This window comes from Trachurus trachurus, assembly GCF_905171665.1.
Source record: "Trachurus trachurus genome assembly, chromosome: 18".
Classification (NCBI taxonomy): Eukaryota; Metazoa; Chordata; class Actinopteri; order Carangiformes; family Carangidae; genus Trachurus; species Trachurus trachurus.
Genome location: NC_139909.1, coordinates 17,184,911 through 17,201,846, shown reverse-complemented (window position 1 = coordinate 17,201,846; position 16,936 = coordinate 17,184,911). Strand labels below are relative to the sequence as shown.

Sequence of the window (16,936 nt, the reverse complement as noted above, 5' to 3'; positions counted from 1 at the left end):
ACAGGGGACGAGTAGAAATGTTATTTACTATTTCAAATGTTTACTACCGATTTACATGGTCCATTATTTTTTGGGCGGGGAGGAGGAGCGCATGTAAAACTCAAGCATTTAAATCTCAATGTCTTGCTTTACATGCTTTTAAAAGGAGTGTTTGCATTTGTGTTTAAAGGTTCGTCACCTGACTTATTGACTCAACACTGCATCGAGCTTCCAAAATAAAAGGAAAGAAGAAAGAGAGCGAGAGAGAGAAGTTTGGTCAATGAGTGGAACCCAGCTGAGGTTCCTGAGATATGCAGTGGGAGAGTTTTGCACATTGAAGACTGAAACCTTGCAACAGTGAGGTTCCAATACTTAAACCCCTTTCTTTACTTCAGTAATAATGACACAATGAGATGTTTTGTGGGGTTTTTTTTGCGTGTTTTTTAAAAGTATTTTTTGGACTTTTTTCCTTTCATTGATAGGGTAGTCGAGAGAGACAGGAAATTGGGAAGCAGAGACAGGGGGACAGACTCTGTCCCCTGTGGCAAAGGGCCACGGGGGACAACTAAGACTGCATATGGGGCGCCTGCTCAACCCACTGAGCTATATGACGCCCCACTGTGAATTTTGATGAGAGCCACCTGAGAAATTAAGTAGGTGAGACATCAAATGTCTGTCACTTTATTCATTAACTCGTCAGCTAGTTTTATTTTTCTTGAATGATTAGGGAAAAAATCCACATGACAGGCTAAGAAAGGTTTGCGTCCTATGGTTAAAATACATTAATTGTTTCATAAATGTAAGTGGAAGAGAACGAAACCACTGGACGAGAAAATGATTTTCTTTCAATTAAAGCAAATAAAGAAACAAGTTCAATGGCTGTTTGAACAGCACAGTGAACAAAGTGCATGTGTTGATTCCCACCAGAAGGGGGCAGAGCTGCACCAGTCTTCCACACCAGTCAGAAACTTTCATCCACTTACTGTTCATTACAATCCAACTAAACCCTCCTTCCTCAAGCTGTCGGAGCTCATTTAACAGATGTCACCGTGATCAGTCCAGCATGAAAATGATACGTAGAGAAATATAAACTCGCACTTCAAATGAAAGGAAACTTATTCTTTTTTTTTTTTATTCCATTTGACAATTACTCTCCTCTCCCCTTGAAATGCTCTTGTCTCCAATGTCAAGACATGAACTCCAGAAAGAGAAACGACAACTCGAGTCTTGTTAAAAGTGAAAAAGAAAAAAAAAAAAAACGACTCATCTCATCTCATCGGTAAAACTGGCGCACTTCAAATAAATTGATGTGCGTCAGTGTGGAACTGGAAAGCGACTTATTTCGCAACAGCAGTGTCTGTCTCTGTGGGTGTTTGTCTACTTTCACCTTCTATAAACAGCACAGGCAGAACAAGGCAGCCAGGGGAGAAACACAAACACACACACACACAGGGGGAGAGATGGCACATTTGCATTCTTCATGTTCATGCGCCCACTTTCTGTGAGCTCTGCTGTTATTATATAGACAGAAGTAATCAAAGGTGCAAGACACACACACACACACACAGACACACACACACACACACACACTCAACATGAACTCTGTGGGGGTTTTTACAGGCCAGAGGATGTCGAAACACCAACACAACACACGCTCGCAGAAAACCTTCTGGGACCTGCTCTGCTCTGCAGTCTCATTCAGACACTCGTCTGTGGTGCGGCTGGATGCTCCGCTGGTCACAGACACTCACCTAAATTTAAGCCTCTGCAATTGAGCAACGTACAAAAAGCGACAACACGCTGACAGCTGACCCCGTACAAGCATGCTGTATGTGACAAGGGGTGTTCGAACGGGGCCGGTGTCACTTTAAGCGGACGAGACAGCTCGAAATTATCCGAGGAATTCAGCCTCTCTCTCTCTCTCTCTCTCTGTCTCCCTCCGTCTCTCTCTCTCTGCCGTTGTGCTCCAGCTCTCTCCGAGGTGTCTCCGAGTTGGCTCGCAACAGCTGATTTACCAAGAGACTAGGGGGCCTGATGAGATCGCAAGCAGCGCCGCGTGGCTCGGGCCAAGAAAACACAAGAGCAGAGAGTTGAGAGTTGCAAAATGAGCAAGAGGTGGCGGTGGTGGTGGTGGTGGTGGTGGAGGAGGGAAAAGCTATAAAAAGTTTTTGAGAGTGAGAGGTAGAAAGGTGACAGCAGAGTTACAGGAAGGGCTTTGAGGAAGACAAGAGTGACAAAGTTCAAAAGAGCAGGAGAGAGAGAGAGAGAAGAGGTTGCAACAGCCAGCGATGGCCCTTTACTAATCTTTGAACCGACGATCCTGTTGGAGGCATCGTACCAACACCTCAGATCTGAGTCCTCTCGTCCTTGAACCACGACACCTAAACGCTCCGTGGTTTCACCAGGACTTTGCCCCCCCCCCCCCCCCCCCCTACCCTCCACAACCCCCACCCTTCCCATTAGAGGTTATTTATCTCCCTCATTCCCATCTCTCCCACTTCCTGCTCTCCTGTGGCCTTCACCTGATCGTGGCCTCGCACGCCAAAAAGGGTCAACCACTCGTTTCCTCCCAGGACCTCTGGTGATATGAGAGGTCAGGGGGGGGGTCGAGATACCCACACACACACACTAACCTGTCAATAAACCCCTCGCTATGAGGGAGTGCTCTCCTCAAAGGTAAACAAGGTGTAGAGGACAAGGACAAACTTATTAAACGTCACGTAATAAAACCTTTAACGTGTGACGGACTACTACGACTTTAAAAAAACAAACCTTGACCCTGGACTTAAAGAGGAACTATGTTGAACTATGATTTGTAGCTTAACTATGCTACATTTTTACGTTAATTAAACAGCTTTGGAGTAATTGTGATGGGTTAGGGTCATTTATTGCGTCTCTGAGCTGAAAACCAACTTTGCTCTCGACACAAACGCACCCGGTAACCCGTTATCTCTTGTTTATGACGGATAAGATTACACAAATATACACGTTGTAACATCGTATAACGTTATCTACCGCTGTATTGATTGACTTCTTGCCAGCTTCGTTGTAAACAAATGCACATGGCTGAGAGGAGGGTTAGCGGAACAGTGGCGAACTTACATAGTTCCCCTTTAAAGTGAAAGTTTTGTATTTTTGCAGTTACATTTGAGGAATCAAGCTAAATTTGATGTACACCAGTACATGTTGAAAAAAAAAAAAGCTCACACCCTCCCTGCCCATATACAGTAAGGTAAGAACCATCATCTGGTTAGTTTAGCTTAACATTAGGACCACTAGCCTCTTTTTTGGACTGATAAACAACAAAGGAGATATAATATACAGGCGTTATGCTAAGCTAAGCTAACCAGCTGCAGTCTGTAGCTTTAAGCCAGTATTTAGATAATCAATATATACTTCTCCAACCCTCAGCAAGAAAGCAAATATGTATATTTCCCACAATGCTGAACTTTTCCTTTAAGAGCCATAAGAAGTCAGTGCGAGCAGCAGCGTTTCATTTCAGATGGGAGACGGTCCACAGAGATCAGACACACTTAGAAAAACGGTGTGTATTTATTTTCCGCCTATGAACAGCCGGGGATCAGCAGCAGAGTGTGGAGAAACTTTGATAAATGGAGCCAATGTTCATATTCATATTCAACTCACCTTTTCTCATTGCCGTAGGATTTCTGTGCAACTTTTGCGTGCAGGATCATGACAGTTTGGTCGCCTCGCTCTTTCAGGTAATTCCTCATCGCTTCTCTGCAAGAGGGAAAAAAGACACAGAGAAAGAGGAGAGAGAGAGAGGAAGAGGAGTTCATTAACAGGTCACTTTGTTATCCAGCAGATGAGGTTAAGTGATACTGGGTGTGTTTAAACCTCTGGGGGTCCTGGTTGTTCTGTGGGGTTGTTGTTTTTTTTTTTTTAAAGGAAACTAACTTACTAGTGTCGATGGCTCGAGAAAAAGAAAGTGGACTGAAACGACACTGACACACACAACACAACACACACACACACATACACACACTACAGTTGGTTGCAATGACCTCTGGAAAGCCTCTGAGCCTGCACGGCCTGCGAGCCAAAAAAGCTATGTTCTCCCCCAGCTGGGTCTGTTTGAGGAGGGGAGGGGGGGGGGGGGCTGAACCGTTAATGACCGGCTCGTAGGGACAGCGAGGAGCGAGGGAAAGGAACACGAGGGAGAAAGAGAGAGAGAGAAAGAGAGAGAAGGGATTGGAGGAGAGGAGAGGAGAGGAGAGGAGAGGAGAGGAGAGGAGAGGAGAGGAGAGGAGAGGAGAGGAGAGGAGAGGAGAAAGGAAAGGAGAGGAGAAAGGAGGAGAGGAGAGAAGAGGAGAAAGGAAAGGAGAGGAGAGGAGAAAGGAGGAGAGGAGAGAGGAGGAGAAAGGAAAGGAGAGGAGAGGAGAGGAGAGGAGAAAGGAAAGGAGAGGAGAGGAGAAAGGAGGAGAGGGGAGGGGAGAGGAGGAGAAAGGAAAGGAGAGGAGAGGAGAGGAGAGGAGAAAGGAAAGGAGAGGAGAAAGGAGGAGAGGAGAGAGGAGGAGAAAGGAAAGGAGAGGAGAGGAGAGAGGAGGAGAAAGGAAAGGAGAGGAGAGGAGAGGAGAGGAGAGGAGAGGAGAGGAGAGGAGAGGAGAGGAGAAAGGAAAGGAGAGGAGAAAGGAGGAGAGGGGAGGGGAGGGGAGGGGAGGGGAGAGGAGAGGAGAGGAGAGGAGAGGAGAGGAGAGGAGAGGAGAGGAGAGGAGAGGAGAGGAGAGGAGAGGAGAGGAGAGGAGAAAGGAAAGGAGAAAGGAGGAGAGGAGAGGAGGAGGTAAAGAAAAGGAAAAGAAAAAAGAAAACACCAGAGCTGAAAAAACAAAAAACAACAGAGCTGAGCTCACCAGCAAAGATTCCTCATCCCGTGTCAAAATGTTGCAAGGTCCGCGCTCCAATTACTTCTGTCAACTCGGCCAAACCCTCCCCCACCTCCCCCCTGCAACTCCCCACCTCCTTTACACAAACACGGTGAAAATTATTTTTAATTTTTTAGGGGAGAGAGGTGGAGATAACGCTGAGGCTGAGAGGAGAAGGAGGGGGGTGGGGTGGGGCAAAGATCAAGCTAGGATGCACAATTAAAGAGACGTCACATGCGCCGACAGTGACGCGCTCCGAGCCGGTCCACACACACGCACAGATGTCAGCGACACCTGACACGCCAGGGCTTCCACACACTCACACACACACACACACACACAGCTTTCCAGTCTTTGCCACGCAATCCTGGGCCGCACGCTCTGGTTAGACAGGGCCTTTGTTATGAAAAGCAAGGGGCCCCTCACAGTGTGTGTGTCTGTGGGTGGGTGGGTGGGGGCGAGGAGGAGGAGGAGGAGGAGGAGGAAGAGGGTTTGCGGTTGATCCATTTCATAATGGACTGGGAAATGTTTTATTTCTCACTCCGCTTGTGCGATGAGACAATTATTTCTCCGGAATATCTGAGTCCCAGAGCAACGGGGAATTATCCTGCTCTTGTTGTTTATTCTGTGTTTTTCTAAAGAATCTCTAAGACTCGACGTGGTGGTGGAGGCTTCGATCCTCGGATTCCAAACATTTGAGGCCATTTCACCGATCTGATGCAACGTGACACCGTCGAACCAGCACATGGGGGAAATTAGATCACGGCAAAACACAACTTTTGTCCAGATTCGTTTAAAAAGCAGCTGTTTGATTAAAACATTTTTCTGACGTTTTTTTTTTTGCGTGAGTCAACGCTGAGGTCACTGCTTTTGTTTACAAAGTGACATAACCTTCCTGCACCCCTCCTCCTCCTCCTCCTCCTCCTCCTCCTCCTCCTCCTCGCTAAGCCCAGGGAAACTCCTGAGATGATTGCTGCTGGTAATCGATTATATTGAAACACAGCGAGTGAAAACCTGCTGATGTCATCAGGCCTGCAGGGGCATCGCTGACGCTGCCTGTGACCTGCTGCTCTTACAGGAAGGGTGACATCACAGATAAAGCAATACCCAACTCACTCACACACACACACTAGCTTTCTTGGCTGGTGTGCACATATTTGCACGGATATATGAAATCATTAACAAGAAAGTCAATCGTCGAACTGATCTTATGAGGCAGCAGTGGAGCTACAGACAGGAAACAGAGGGAGACAGAGCGTGAATCGGACTGGGGATGTTGTGGTTGTATAGGGTGTGTGTGTGTGTGTGTGTGTGTGTGTGATGATGCAGATGTAGTTTCAAGCAATAATACCAAATGTTACATCACTCCTGGTCCCACGTTATCCTGAGCGTTTGATGCTTTTCTTCATCATCATTGGGTCTGTGTTGTCTTAAAAATGTTGGAGCTTCATAAAATAAACAATCACTACCGCTTCTCATTCAGGCCGATCATAATTTACTGATTAAAAACAGACGTAAACGGGGCGTTGCGTGGCGTAGTGGTTAGAGCGGGCGCCCCATGTATAGAGGCACAGTCCTCGCTGCAGTCGGCCCTGGTTCGAGTCCCGCGTCGGGCGCCATTTGCTGCGTGTCATTCCCTCTCTCTCTGCCTCCCCGTTTCCTGTCTGTCTCAACTGTGCTATCCATAAAGGCATAAATGCCCAAAAATATATACTTTAAAAACAGACGTAAACACTGAACAGTTACAAGAAGGATTAAATCAACAAAGGCAACAAAAAAAAAAAAAACGACTGGAGGGAAAAGTCAAACCGTTACCTAGCAACCAGAAGATTCTTTGTAGCAACTTAACGTGGAAACCATAGACACATCAAATCTCTATTTCAAAATAAAAGCATTTGTTATTGTAGCTATTACTTTAACATTAGTGTCAAAGAAATGTAAGCAGCTATTTCAAAATAAAAGCATTTGTTATTGTATTACTTTAATGATACTGTCGAAGAAATATTTACAACAGTCTGAAGCAGCTATTTCAAAATAAAAGCATTTGCTATTGCATTATTACTACTATACTATACTTATTATTATAATATATGATAATAATATAATATAATATATATATTATAACGATAGTGTCAAAGAAAGAAGCAGCTGATTGAAAAATCCAATTTGATATTTGATCAAACTTTCCCCAATTTCACCTAAAAGATGATTCACAACACATGATCAATGTTTTTTTGTTTTTGTAATTTTACAAAACCATAAGTAAACCATCACAGACGTTTTCCTCACACTTCTATGAGACCAGATTCAAATCATGTCACACATTGTCTTGGGGAGGTTACGTGCAACAGCTTTGGCTTGTGGTTAACACCGTTCCAGAGTTTGGGGGGGGGGGGGACACGCATGCATCACTCACAGCCGCTTCTTCTTTTAAAGCACTGAGGCCTCCGAAGGCGTCGATATTCACCTCACAGCTCCTCTGAACAGATAACCACCGATGCCCCCCCGCATGTGGAAATCATCAAGCGGCCTGTGATCGAATGAATAACATAACCCCCCCCTTTCCCCTCCTCTCGAGTGGTGGTCTTTACAAACTTGTGTTGTGTGGCCAGGCATTGTTCGAACCCACAGGATCGCGTTTTAAATTCTAGTGGGGAAGCGAAGGTTTTACAAAGACACCAAATATGTCAGGCTGGATTTCGAGGGGGGGGGGGGGAGAATGCGTCTGAACTGATGCACAAGTTGTGTAAAATATTTCCATCTGAGGTGATGCTTGAATAAAAAAAAAAAGAAAGAAATCGTGGCATGTTGGGTTTTTAAGATTTCACTCAGTGGTTGCATGATGTCATACAGTGCAGTGGGGATTTTTTACTTCATTCTTGAACAGATCTGAGAGAGATGGGGGGAAATGAAGATTTCAAGAGATTAAAAGCGTATGCAAAACAGGGGGAGGAGAGGAGGGGTGGGGGGGGCGATTACTTAAACCTGACTTAATGGCAAATGACACACCCAGTGACACCCGTGATAAAAGCAGCAGGGATCATCAGACGCGCCGGCGGTGGGTACAACAGGGGCGTCTGACTAATCGCTCGTCTCTTGCGCATAGTGAAACACAGGAACACGCGCACACACACGCACACACACTCACACACACACACACTCAGATACAGATTACATCTCTTCCTGAGCGCTGAGGACGGGAAGGAGAAGTGAGAGAGACAGTGACCAGTGCACAGCTGAACTTCCTATGCGTGCAGAGACACACACACGATGACAAAGAGGCACAGACATGCGATGTGTGCGTTTAGGAAGAGAAAAAAGAGAGAGGGAATGTGAATGTGCATATAATAGAAAAGAAGAGGACGTAGAAGGTTAAAAAAAAAAACAGTAAAGATAGTGAAAGTCAAGAGGGAGATTTACAAAATACTGGAAAAACAACAGTCATTTCATCTGATTTCATCACAGACAGGAAGTGAGGGTTATGGCCATTTCAATCTTAACTGAACCAAACACACGTAATATAAAAAAAGTGGCACGCAACCAGAGGCAAGTGATGACAACGCAGCCATGCATCAGTGAAAAGAAGAAGGAAAAAAAAGAAGAAAAAAAAAAGCTGTTTAGCAACTCAAGCAGATTTGTGATGAAGATGGTGGCTGTTTTACCGACGGGCTGTGAACGCAACACGCAGGTAATAAAGAAGGAGAAACCGAAGGAGGACTTCCTCAGAGTGGCAGGTTCGGCTCTGTTGCTTTCAATTTGCTAATGAAGAAGTAAGAAGAAGGGGAAGAAGAGGAGGAGGAAGCACTGATAGAGGGAAGGAAAAAGAAAAAAGGTAAAGCGAGATATAAACATAAAGACAGAAAACAAAAAAAGGGGAACCTCGAGAAGCGAGATAAAAATGTGCCAGACAGATTTTTGCAGAAAAAAGAAAAAGAAAAAGAGAGATGTATTCAACTGCAGGCAGGCAGGACGGGGGTTGGCTAGAGTGTGTGTGTGTGTGTGTGTGTGTGTGTGTGTGTGTGTGTGTGTGTGTGTGTGTGTGTGTGTGTGTGTGTGTGTGTGTGTGAGGAGGGGCTAGGTTAAGCCAGGCTACAGATGCAGCGGAGCAGACAGGCATCTGTCCTGTACATCTGCCACAGCGTCTACAGCAGAGAGACCCCCTGTCAACACACACACACACACACACACACACACACACACACACACACACACACACACACAGTGGCGAGGCATACTAATACACACGTGCGCTGTGAAATAGCTCAATTAAGATGATCAGACTGCAATTAGTGTGCGCCTTTGTGCATCACAAAAGGTAGATTACACACATCCGTTGGGTCAGGCTTGGGTTAAGACATTTCACAATCGGCCGCTCCTGAAGGAGGCTGCTCAGCCGTCTCACACACACACACACACACACACACAAGTGCCATGTGCTCCATGTCTGATGTCTGACCTCCACAAGAGCCCGGTGAGCCTCGAAAACACTGTGGAGGAAGTTTTTCCTCCCGAAACAACAGGATCTTGCGGCGGTGTCTATTAGATCTCAGCTGTGATACCTTCACTGCCTCAAAAACAATACGAAAACACAAAACCCAGCACATTCTGTCGCAGTGGCAACAGTGCGGGCGCGTCTGAGCAGCAGCAGCAACAGCAGCCGACGCGCACGGAGAGGGGGGGGAGAAAAAAAACAAATGTTTAGAAAGTCAATAGAGCGAAAGTTGAATGGCAGATTAGGTTGATTTTGTGACGGTGAGACGGGAAAAGAGCCGACCGCACCGCTTCTTATTAATATGATAAGAGGGGAAAACGAGCAAAAGAAAATAATTCAAGAACAAGGACATTTGAATGCGAGCAAGTGCGAGTTCAGACCAAACAATAGCATGAGCCAAATCGATGGGGTCCAATCTGAATTTAAGAGTTTTTCGGATAAAGACGCCGGATAACTTAACAAAAAAAAAACAGTTTCTTTTGAGCGTTTCCATGTGAGGCGATGGATTCTGCAGAGCTGGCCCGTCCTCCGTTGTTTGGGAGAATAAACCCTTGAAGGGGCGTCCCCCCCCCCCCCAGCTTTATCCAGCCTCCACGCTCATGTGTTGTGTTGTGTGCATTTTGTGTATCTGTCTGAATCGGAGGACGTGCGTGAACAGCGGCGTGTGCGCTCGGTGTATGTGTGTCACGTATTGTATTTCCAGTCGAGTAGCCTTCCTGACAGGGCGGCCCTGCAGGACCCCGCCAGCTTTAGCTGCCCTAAAAAGCCCCTGCAGGACGGCGCACACCATTTTAGTCCGTCTGTGCTGCTGCTGCTGCTGCTGCTGCATGACAGAAAAACCATGGGGCTGTTGTTGCTGCAGGAAGGAGGAGGTGGGGAGGGGTAGGAGGGTTGGGGAGGGGGGCAAGTGGGTGTGAGTGAACACGCAGCCATGAGGACACTGAGGCTGATCTATACAGAAAAACACAAAGAAATGGAAAAAAAAAAAGAGAAACGCCACGATACAAAGACACACACACACACACACAGTGGAGCAGTTTGTGCCTTTCAGCTCTTCGGGTAAAGAGTGTTTTGTGTCCCGTCATATTTCTGGCCGTCGGAATAAACCATCAGACAAATGGAGGGGCCGGAGCGAGCCAGCGCAGCACTGGCAGCACATGAATGAAGATGGGGGGACACACATCAAAAGGTGCTGGGGCCCACCCCCCCCCTCTCCCCTCCTCCCCTCCTCTCCTCTCCCACTATTTTTTTTTCTTTCCCCCAAAAACCAAGCTCGGCTGTTCCAGGCGATGTGCAACCCCTCATTTTCCCTGCTGAGTGCCACACGCAGAAGACGAGCACACACACACACACACACACGCAAGTACAGGCGAAAACCCAGTGCCCGCTCCCAGTAACAAAGAGAAACGCCAACAAGCAAACAAGTGCACACACATACACACACACACACACATCTAACCCTCCAGAAGCAAACCACAACATCCATCAACATTCTCTGTTCACCCAAATGTTCCTCCAAATGACTTGGAACAAACATGAGAGGGAACAAGAGTAATCAAAAACTTGCAGCGCTGCTCGGCGGTGCACGCCGAGTGCAAGTTTAGACTGCAGAGTCCTTTGGAGAAAAGAAAAAAAAAAGAAAAGAAAAAAAAAAAGGCTGAATTATTACTGGCATGTTTCTACAAACAATTGCGATACACGCAGGTTTATTTCAACGCAAACGTATTAAAAGCGCGTCTCTGTGAAAACTACAGAGAAGTTGACGAATAAACAATCAACAGTGGGGAGGGGAGAGGGGTCTGTTTACGTTGTTGGTACCGACTGTCCTGCACATGAAGTTGAGTGTTGCCGCTGTTGCTGCAGATGCATGCCGTCTTTGCAGATGGAAGTCACCACCACAAATTATCTCAACGCAACGACAGGTTACAAACAACAGGATCACACACAGGAGCTGCTGGTGTCCCTCAAACCACCGCTGCTCTTGCAAAGGGAAACAGATCAGAGAGAAAAAAAGTGCAGGTGGGTTTGAAAAAGTAAAAAAAAAAAAAACTTTATTTGAGTGGGTCAAATTTAAATTTGCGCCTTCCTCAGGGTGTATGGAACGATGCAACCACAGGTTAGCCAAGAGTGAAGTTTATGCCTCTGTGTGTATGTGTGTTTTTTTTTTCCTGTGTCCCTTGACTGAGTGTGAAAAGTTGAAGCCCTTTTTTTCTCATTCTAACCTTTTAAAACCTCTTGAAAAGCTTAATCCCCGTCAGATTATGTAGATGAAAGCCACTGACAACTGCAGGTATTACGCTGTCAACGTAAATATCTTCAGTTAACACACAACTGGCGTTAATATAAACTAAAAAAAAACCAAGTATGAAGGCAGTTTGTGATTATATTCAACTGCTTTTGAAGCGAGCTCGTGTATTTACTGCTGTAGTGACACGTAGACGCACAAACACCACAACAAGTCAACAAATGAGGTCTTCAGGGAAGATTGTGCTGCGTGGACGTGTGTGTGCATGTGTGCATGTGTGTGTGTGTGTGCAGACTCACCTTGTTAGGCGCTGTGGCTGAGGGCGCTCCCCGAACTTCCTGCAAAAGACACAAAGTGAGAAGAAAACATGAGAGGGCTGGTTTATCGACCACAAACACACCAAGAGTAAACAAGACATTACACAATGGCGCGCGTATACAAACGCAAAAAAACATGTACGCACTTGTGTGGCCCTGACACAGTGTGTGTGTGTGTGTCGTGGCACTCTGCACAAGCAGGGCCAAAAGCGACAACAGGATGTGTGTTTTATTTTGTTTGCGTGGCCGCGGGGCGGGTTAAAGCAGGAGGACACTGAACTTTATTCACTTTAATTCCCATCAGTGTGTGTGTGTCTGTGTGTGTCAAAACAGGTCTTGCATCAGCTCCTGCTCCTCCCCCCCCTGTTTCAGATTTCGCCAAATACACCTGTGTGATGTTTCCACGTTGTGTTGCAGGAAGTCGAATGCAGCTCGACACCTGAAACCGCACGAACCCCAGAGCAGCGACGGAGGGCCTGGACACCGTGAGATCACTCTGAGTTCACATCAAAGCTTTTCGTACACACACACACACACACACACACACGTAGCTCGGTTAGTGAGGTTTTTTACAACATTCAGCTTTTTAAGAGTCTAATAAAGAGCTGCTGACGTGGTGGCGGTGGTGATTCAGACCTCGCTGTTTGACTGTGTGATAGTAAAGCCATTAACCAGGTAGAAGACAAATAAAGAGTGGGACAGAAAAGAAGCTACGAGCAGCAGCAGCAGCTTTCAGGCTTCATGTGCGAAGAAAAAAAAACAAAACAACCAAATGGAACAAGTGAATCTGACTTTTTTTAATCTCCTGACGCAGCTTCCAGTCCGATGATGCATGACAGCGGAGGGTGAACTTCACGTGATCCGAGGCGACATGCAGCGCTTTTTAAAAAGGGATATATAACACTGTGAATGTTCCTAAGCACCGACTTGTTTCCATCACATCACAGATCTTTCTTTCTTTCTTTCTTTGGCATGTGGTGCGAAGCTAGGGGCCGATTAATTGAAATCCGTATGCAACATCCTGATGAAGTGCAGCAAAATATACAAAACAAAAAGGTTTGATTAGATCAAAAAGCGACCGGTTTGCACCATTAAAGAGCACATTGATGTATCCAGGGGACGTTCTGAATGTTGTAACCTGATTAATAAAGAAAAGAATGATTTATATCATGTTCCTCCACAGCTGGGAGGATGACAAGTGCGTAACGGCTCATTTCACTTGTCAAGAATGACTACTTTTCTGTCACGTCTCCCTCCCTCTGGCTTTTCTCAGCTTTCACATATCCACCGTTATTACCATCAATCAATAATCGATTCACGGTGCCGCAAACATGCCGTCAGTCAGCATAAAGACTCCTGGTCCCGTCGGTGGCCCGGAGGACTCTACAGAGAGACTCAGGCTGCTGGAAGCCTGACGAATCAGTGGAGTGCGGTTGAGTCAGAGCAGAGAGCTCTTAGTCATACGTTGTATGTAACGAGGAAACCACAGCCTACAGATGTAGAGAAAGGCTGGAAACTTACAACATGTCACAGCTGAGGATGACTATTTTCTAGTCAGACACTCTTTTTTTTTTGTAAAGCAAGAAAACAAGAACAGCTTGTTACAAGAAACACAGTCCGATCTGCATTTCTTGAACACAGCAAATACACCAAAACATCCAGAAAAACTAATATAATATAATTTAAAAAGGGACAGATAAGCACGGTCAAGGCAATAAAAGCATCATTGTATCCAAAATACATGATTTAACTCATTAATTATTAAATTTATTAATTTTTTTCCTCCACAATTCCCAAGTGATTGAATCTTTTTCACTTTTTCCTTCACAAAATGTTTTCTGTATCATCAGTTACGTTATCTCCGTCAGGTCATCGGTAAACGACCCTCGGCTCAGTATGAACTACATAATTAGGATCTTCTTAGTCTCATTACTGCTGCTACATTTGTCAATTTCTGCAAAAAAGGCATCACACTCCCACACACACTCTCTCTGCTATCTCGGCCACGCAGTCTGTTGTGTGTCTTTTTGTTTTTGCAAGTCGGTGGATTAAAAACATGAGCGAATGGTTTGTAAAACATCCATGTTTGGCACCGAGTGCTCTGGAGGAAGAGCCAAGAAATAAAAAAAAATGTGCCAGTTTTGATTATTCTGAATCATGAATCAATTCTGAATGAAATCACACAGACAGAAAAACTAAATCTATAAATAACATAATGAAAGACAACTATTTAGTATTGAATGATCTGATAATAAACTATTTCTTAAAAGCCTGAATCAAATTGTGAGACTACTACGTGACAATATACAGTTACACTTTCATATACAGTGGGTTTGTGGTGAAGTTACAGGAATAAGATTTCTTTCAGATTCAGATGTAAAGCTTTTCAATCTTACTGTATGTGACTCAAACACACTCAACTGATCCGAGTCTTTTGTTAGGTTATACATGTTTTACTTTTTATATACATTTTACATCATTTATATCATACTATTATAGGTTATGTAAGCTGCCGGACAATCTGAATATCCTTCCTAGGGATTAATAAAGTATTTTCTTTTCTTTTCTATTCTATTCTATTCTATTCTATTCTATTCTATTCTATTCTATTCTATTCTATTCTATTCTATTCTATTCAGAAACACCGGGCTGGCAGCGTGCAGCAGGGGCTGTGAGCGTCTATAAGAAAGGATTCAGAGCGTCTACGTCAGATTTCCGTAGCTTCGCATGTCAATACGTCAATAAACACAGTTTATGTGAGAGTGTGTGGAAGATGTGGTGTGAAATAAAAAAAAATAAAAAAAGAGAGAAGCATGCAAACACAAATTGAGGGATGAAAATAACCTAAAAAAAAAAAAAAAAAAGCTGCTAAAAGAGGCAAAGAGGGAAGAAAGGGCAGGAAAAAGCGAGTGAAACTGAAAGCATGATTGGTGCAAGACCAAGAAGGAGGGAGTGGAGGTGGAATAATTAGAAAGGAGGGCAATCAATAAGGTTCCCACAGTGAAACACTGATGCCTCAACTGGCTAATGGATTCCAGACGGCTCTCTCTTTCTTTCTCCCTCCTCCCCTCCTCCTCCTCCTCCTCCTCCCCTCCACTGCAAACAGGGAGCAACGAAGGAAGGGATACTGCAGGGGGAAAAGTGTAGGGTGAGATTAAAGGCGAGGCGAGGCGAGGCGGGGCGGGAAGAAATAGATGGCGTGTTGTGGAGGAGACGGAGAGAGAATTCTGAAATCTACGGAGAGATGAAGTGCGAGGATTTAGTGGCGGCGGATACACGCCGGCGAATGAACCAGAGGGGGGAAGAAGAAGAAGCCATGTCTGCATACGAGAAGAATCAGTCATTAGCTCGCCATCTTTTTTAAAACGTTCTCAAACATCCATCATAGAAAAATGAGTATTAGAAAAAAAAAAACCTAAGCAAAATCCACTCCCACACATAATGCATGCTATTTCTAAGAATGCATGCAATGTATTTTAAGCATTCACATTCATGTGAAGTGTTGCAGCGTGCAGAGAGGATGGTGGAGGCGGTCACGCAGTGTTATAGGGGAGGTGGGTTGGCAGCAAAGTTCTGTGAAAAACCACGGTCACCGTTTCCCCCCTCGCCTCCACGTGCTCACTTTAAAAACACACCGAGAAAAAAAAAAAAAAAAAGAAACAACAGAAGAAAGAAGAAGACCAAACACAGGAAACCACAAAACAAGGTAGAGCTGCAGCAGAAGCGACTGTTGTATCTGCAGTTTTTCGGAGAGGCTCGACTTCACAGTGAAACGCCACTTTTCATGGAAGAGCTCTTTCCTTTTTTTTTTTTCTTTTTACTTTATTTAGCATTTCAGAGTTATTTCAGTAGAAAGATTTACAACACAAAAGCCCTGAAGACATTTTTATCTATTCCAATATTTTTTGCTATTTATCAATTTCCTCAATCTACCTCTGAAACTACTACATATGCAGTGATTAAATACCTGCCCACAGAGACACTATCATGACTTTCCTTTGCACTACAATGTGCAGTGCACGCAGGGCCGTTGTATAGGGGAGAAAGGTGATGATAATTCTAGGGGCCCAGCGCCCAGTAGGGCCCACAAAAAACCCCAGTAGTCTAATCTTTGTATGACTGTATTATTCTGCATAAGACCCTGACTAATGCTCATAGTAATGCTGTATTAGCATCAAAACAAAGTAGGCTAAATAAAAAATGATAATACATACATAGTCTAAGAAAAAAGTGGAAAAGTCAGGGGCCCACTTTAGTATTCTTTCAGGGGCCCCAGAATTCCTAGCAACGGCCCTGTGTGCACGAACTGCTAAAACCTGACAAGTGTTTTGCCTCTAATCCAAACACAGACGGTCTCAGCTCGGGCCAGGAGGTCAGCGGAGGAAAAGGAAACTGTGTGAAGAGGAGTTTCAACTGATTTGCTCTCCATCCGTTATGACTACTCTCTCTCTCTCTCCCTCCTTCCCTCCTTCCTTCCTTCCTTCCTTCCTCCTCTCCTTCCTTCCTCCTCCTCCTCACCTCCTGCTTACTATCACTTATTCCACTGGACACAATGAGGGTGAGAGACGCTGCAGCCCGGTAGCAGTGAGAAAACAAGGGGGTGGTATCGCTGTAATAAGACAGACAGCAGTGGGTGGGTGGGTCACAACAGGTCTCTCTTATCTATTTCAATGGAGACACAGATCAGACGCCAGAAAAGTTTTTCGAACGCTGTTATGTACTAAACAAAAAACAAAAACCAAAAAAAAAGAGTCGTCAAGGACACCACGGCCTGAGCAGCAAAGTTTAAGAGGCTCATTAGTTTGACGGTGACAATCATCATGACAGCAATGTGTCATCATAGTATATCTGTGACAGGCGTAATGTGACACAGCTGGAAACTTCTTTATTTTTATCTTTGCATACAAAAGCACTTTCGTGTTTTGGGCGCATTTCACTTTTTTTTTTTTTTTTACATGATGCAAAACTGTCGAAGCGACTGAAATCCTGTCGCTGAAAAAACCCCACAAAAAGAGAATAT

At 44.9% G+C, this 16,936-nt stretch overlaps 1 protein-coding gene across 1 annotated transcript in view; it reads right to left on the bottom strand.

The window, feature by feature from the left end:
• The window catches only part of rbpjb (recombination signal binding protein for immunoglobulin kappa J region b), a 54,783-nt gene that overhangs the window by 11,455 nt on the left and 26,392 nt on the right, over positions 1-16,936 (bottom strand). Inside the window, exons 2-3 of the mRNA XM_083992997.1 lie at positions 11,899-11,937; positions 3,625-3,720 (exon numbers count right to left, since the gene is read on the bottom strand). Coding sequence (XP_083849123.1) covers positions 3,625-3,720; positions 11,899-11,937 — 135 coding nt within the window. The remainder of the gene's footprint in view (positions 1-3,624; positions 3,721-11,898; positions 11,938-16,936) is intronic.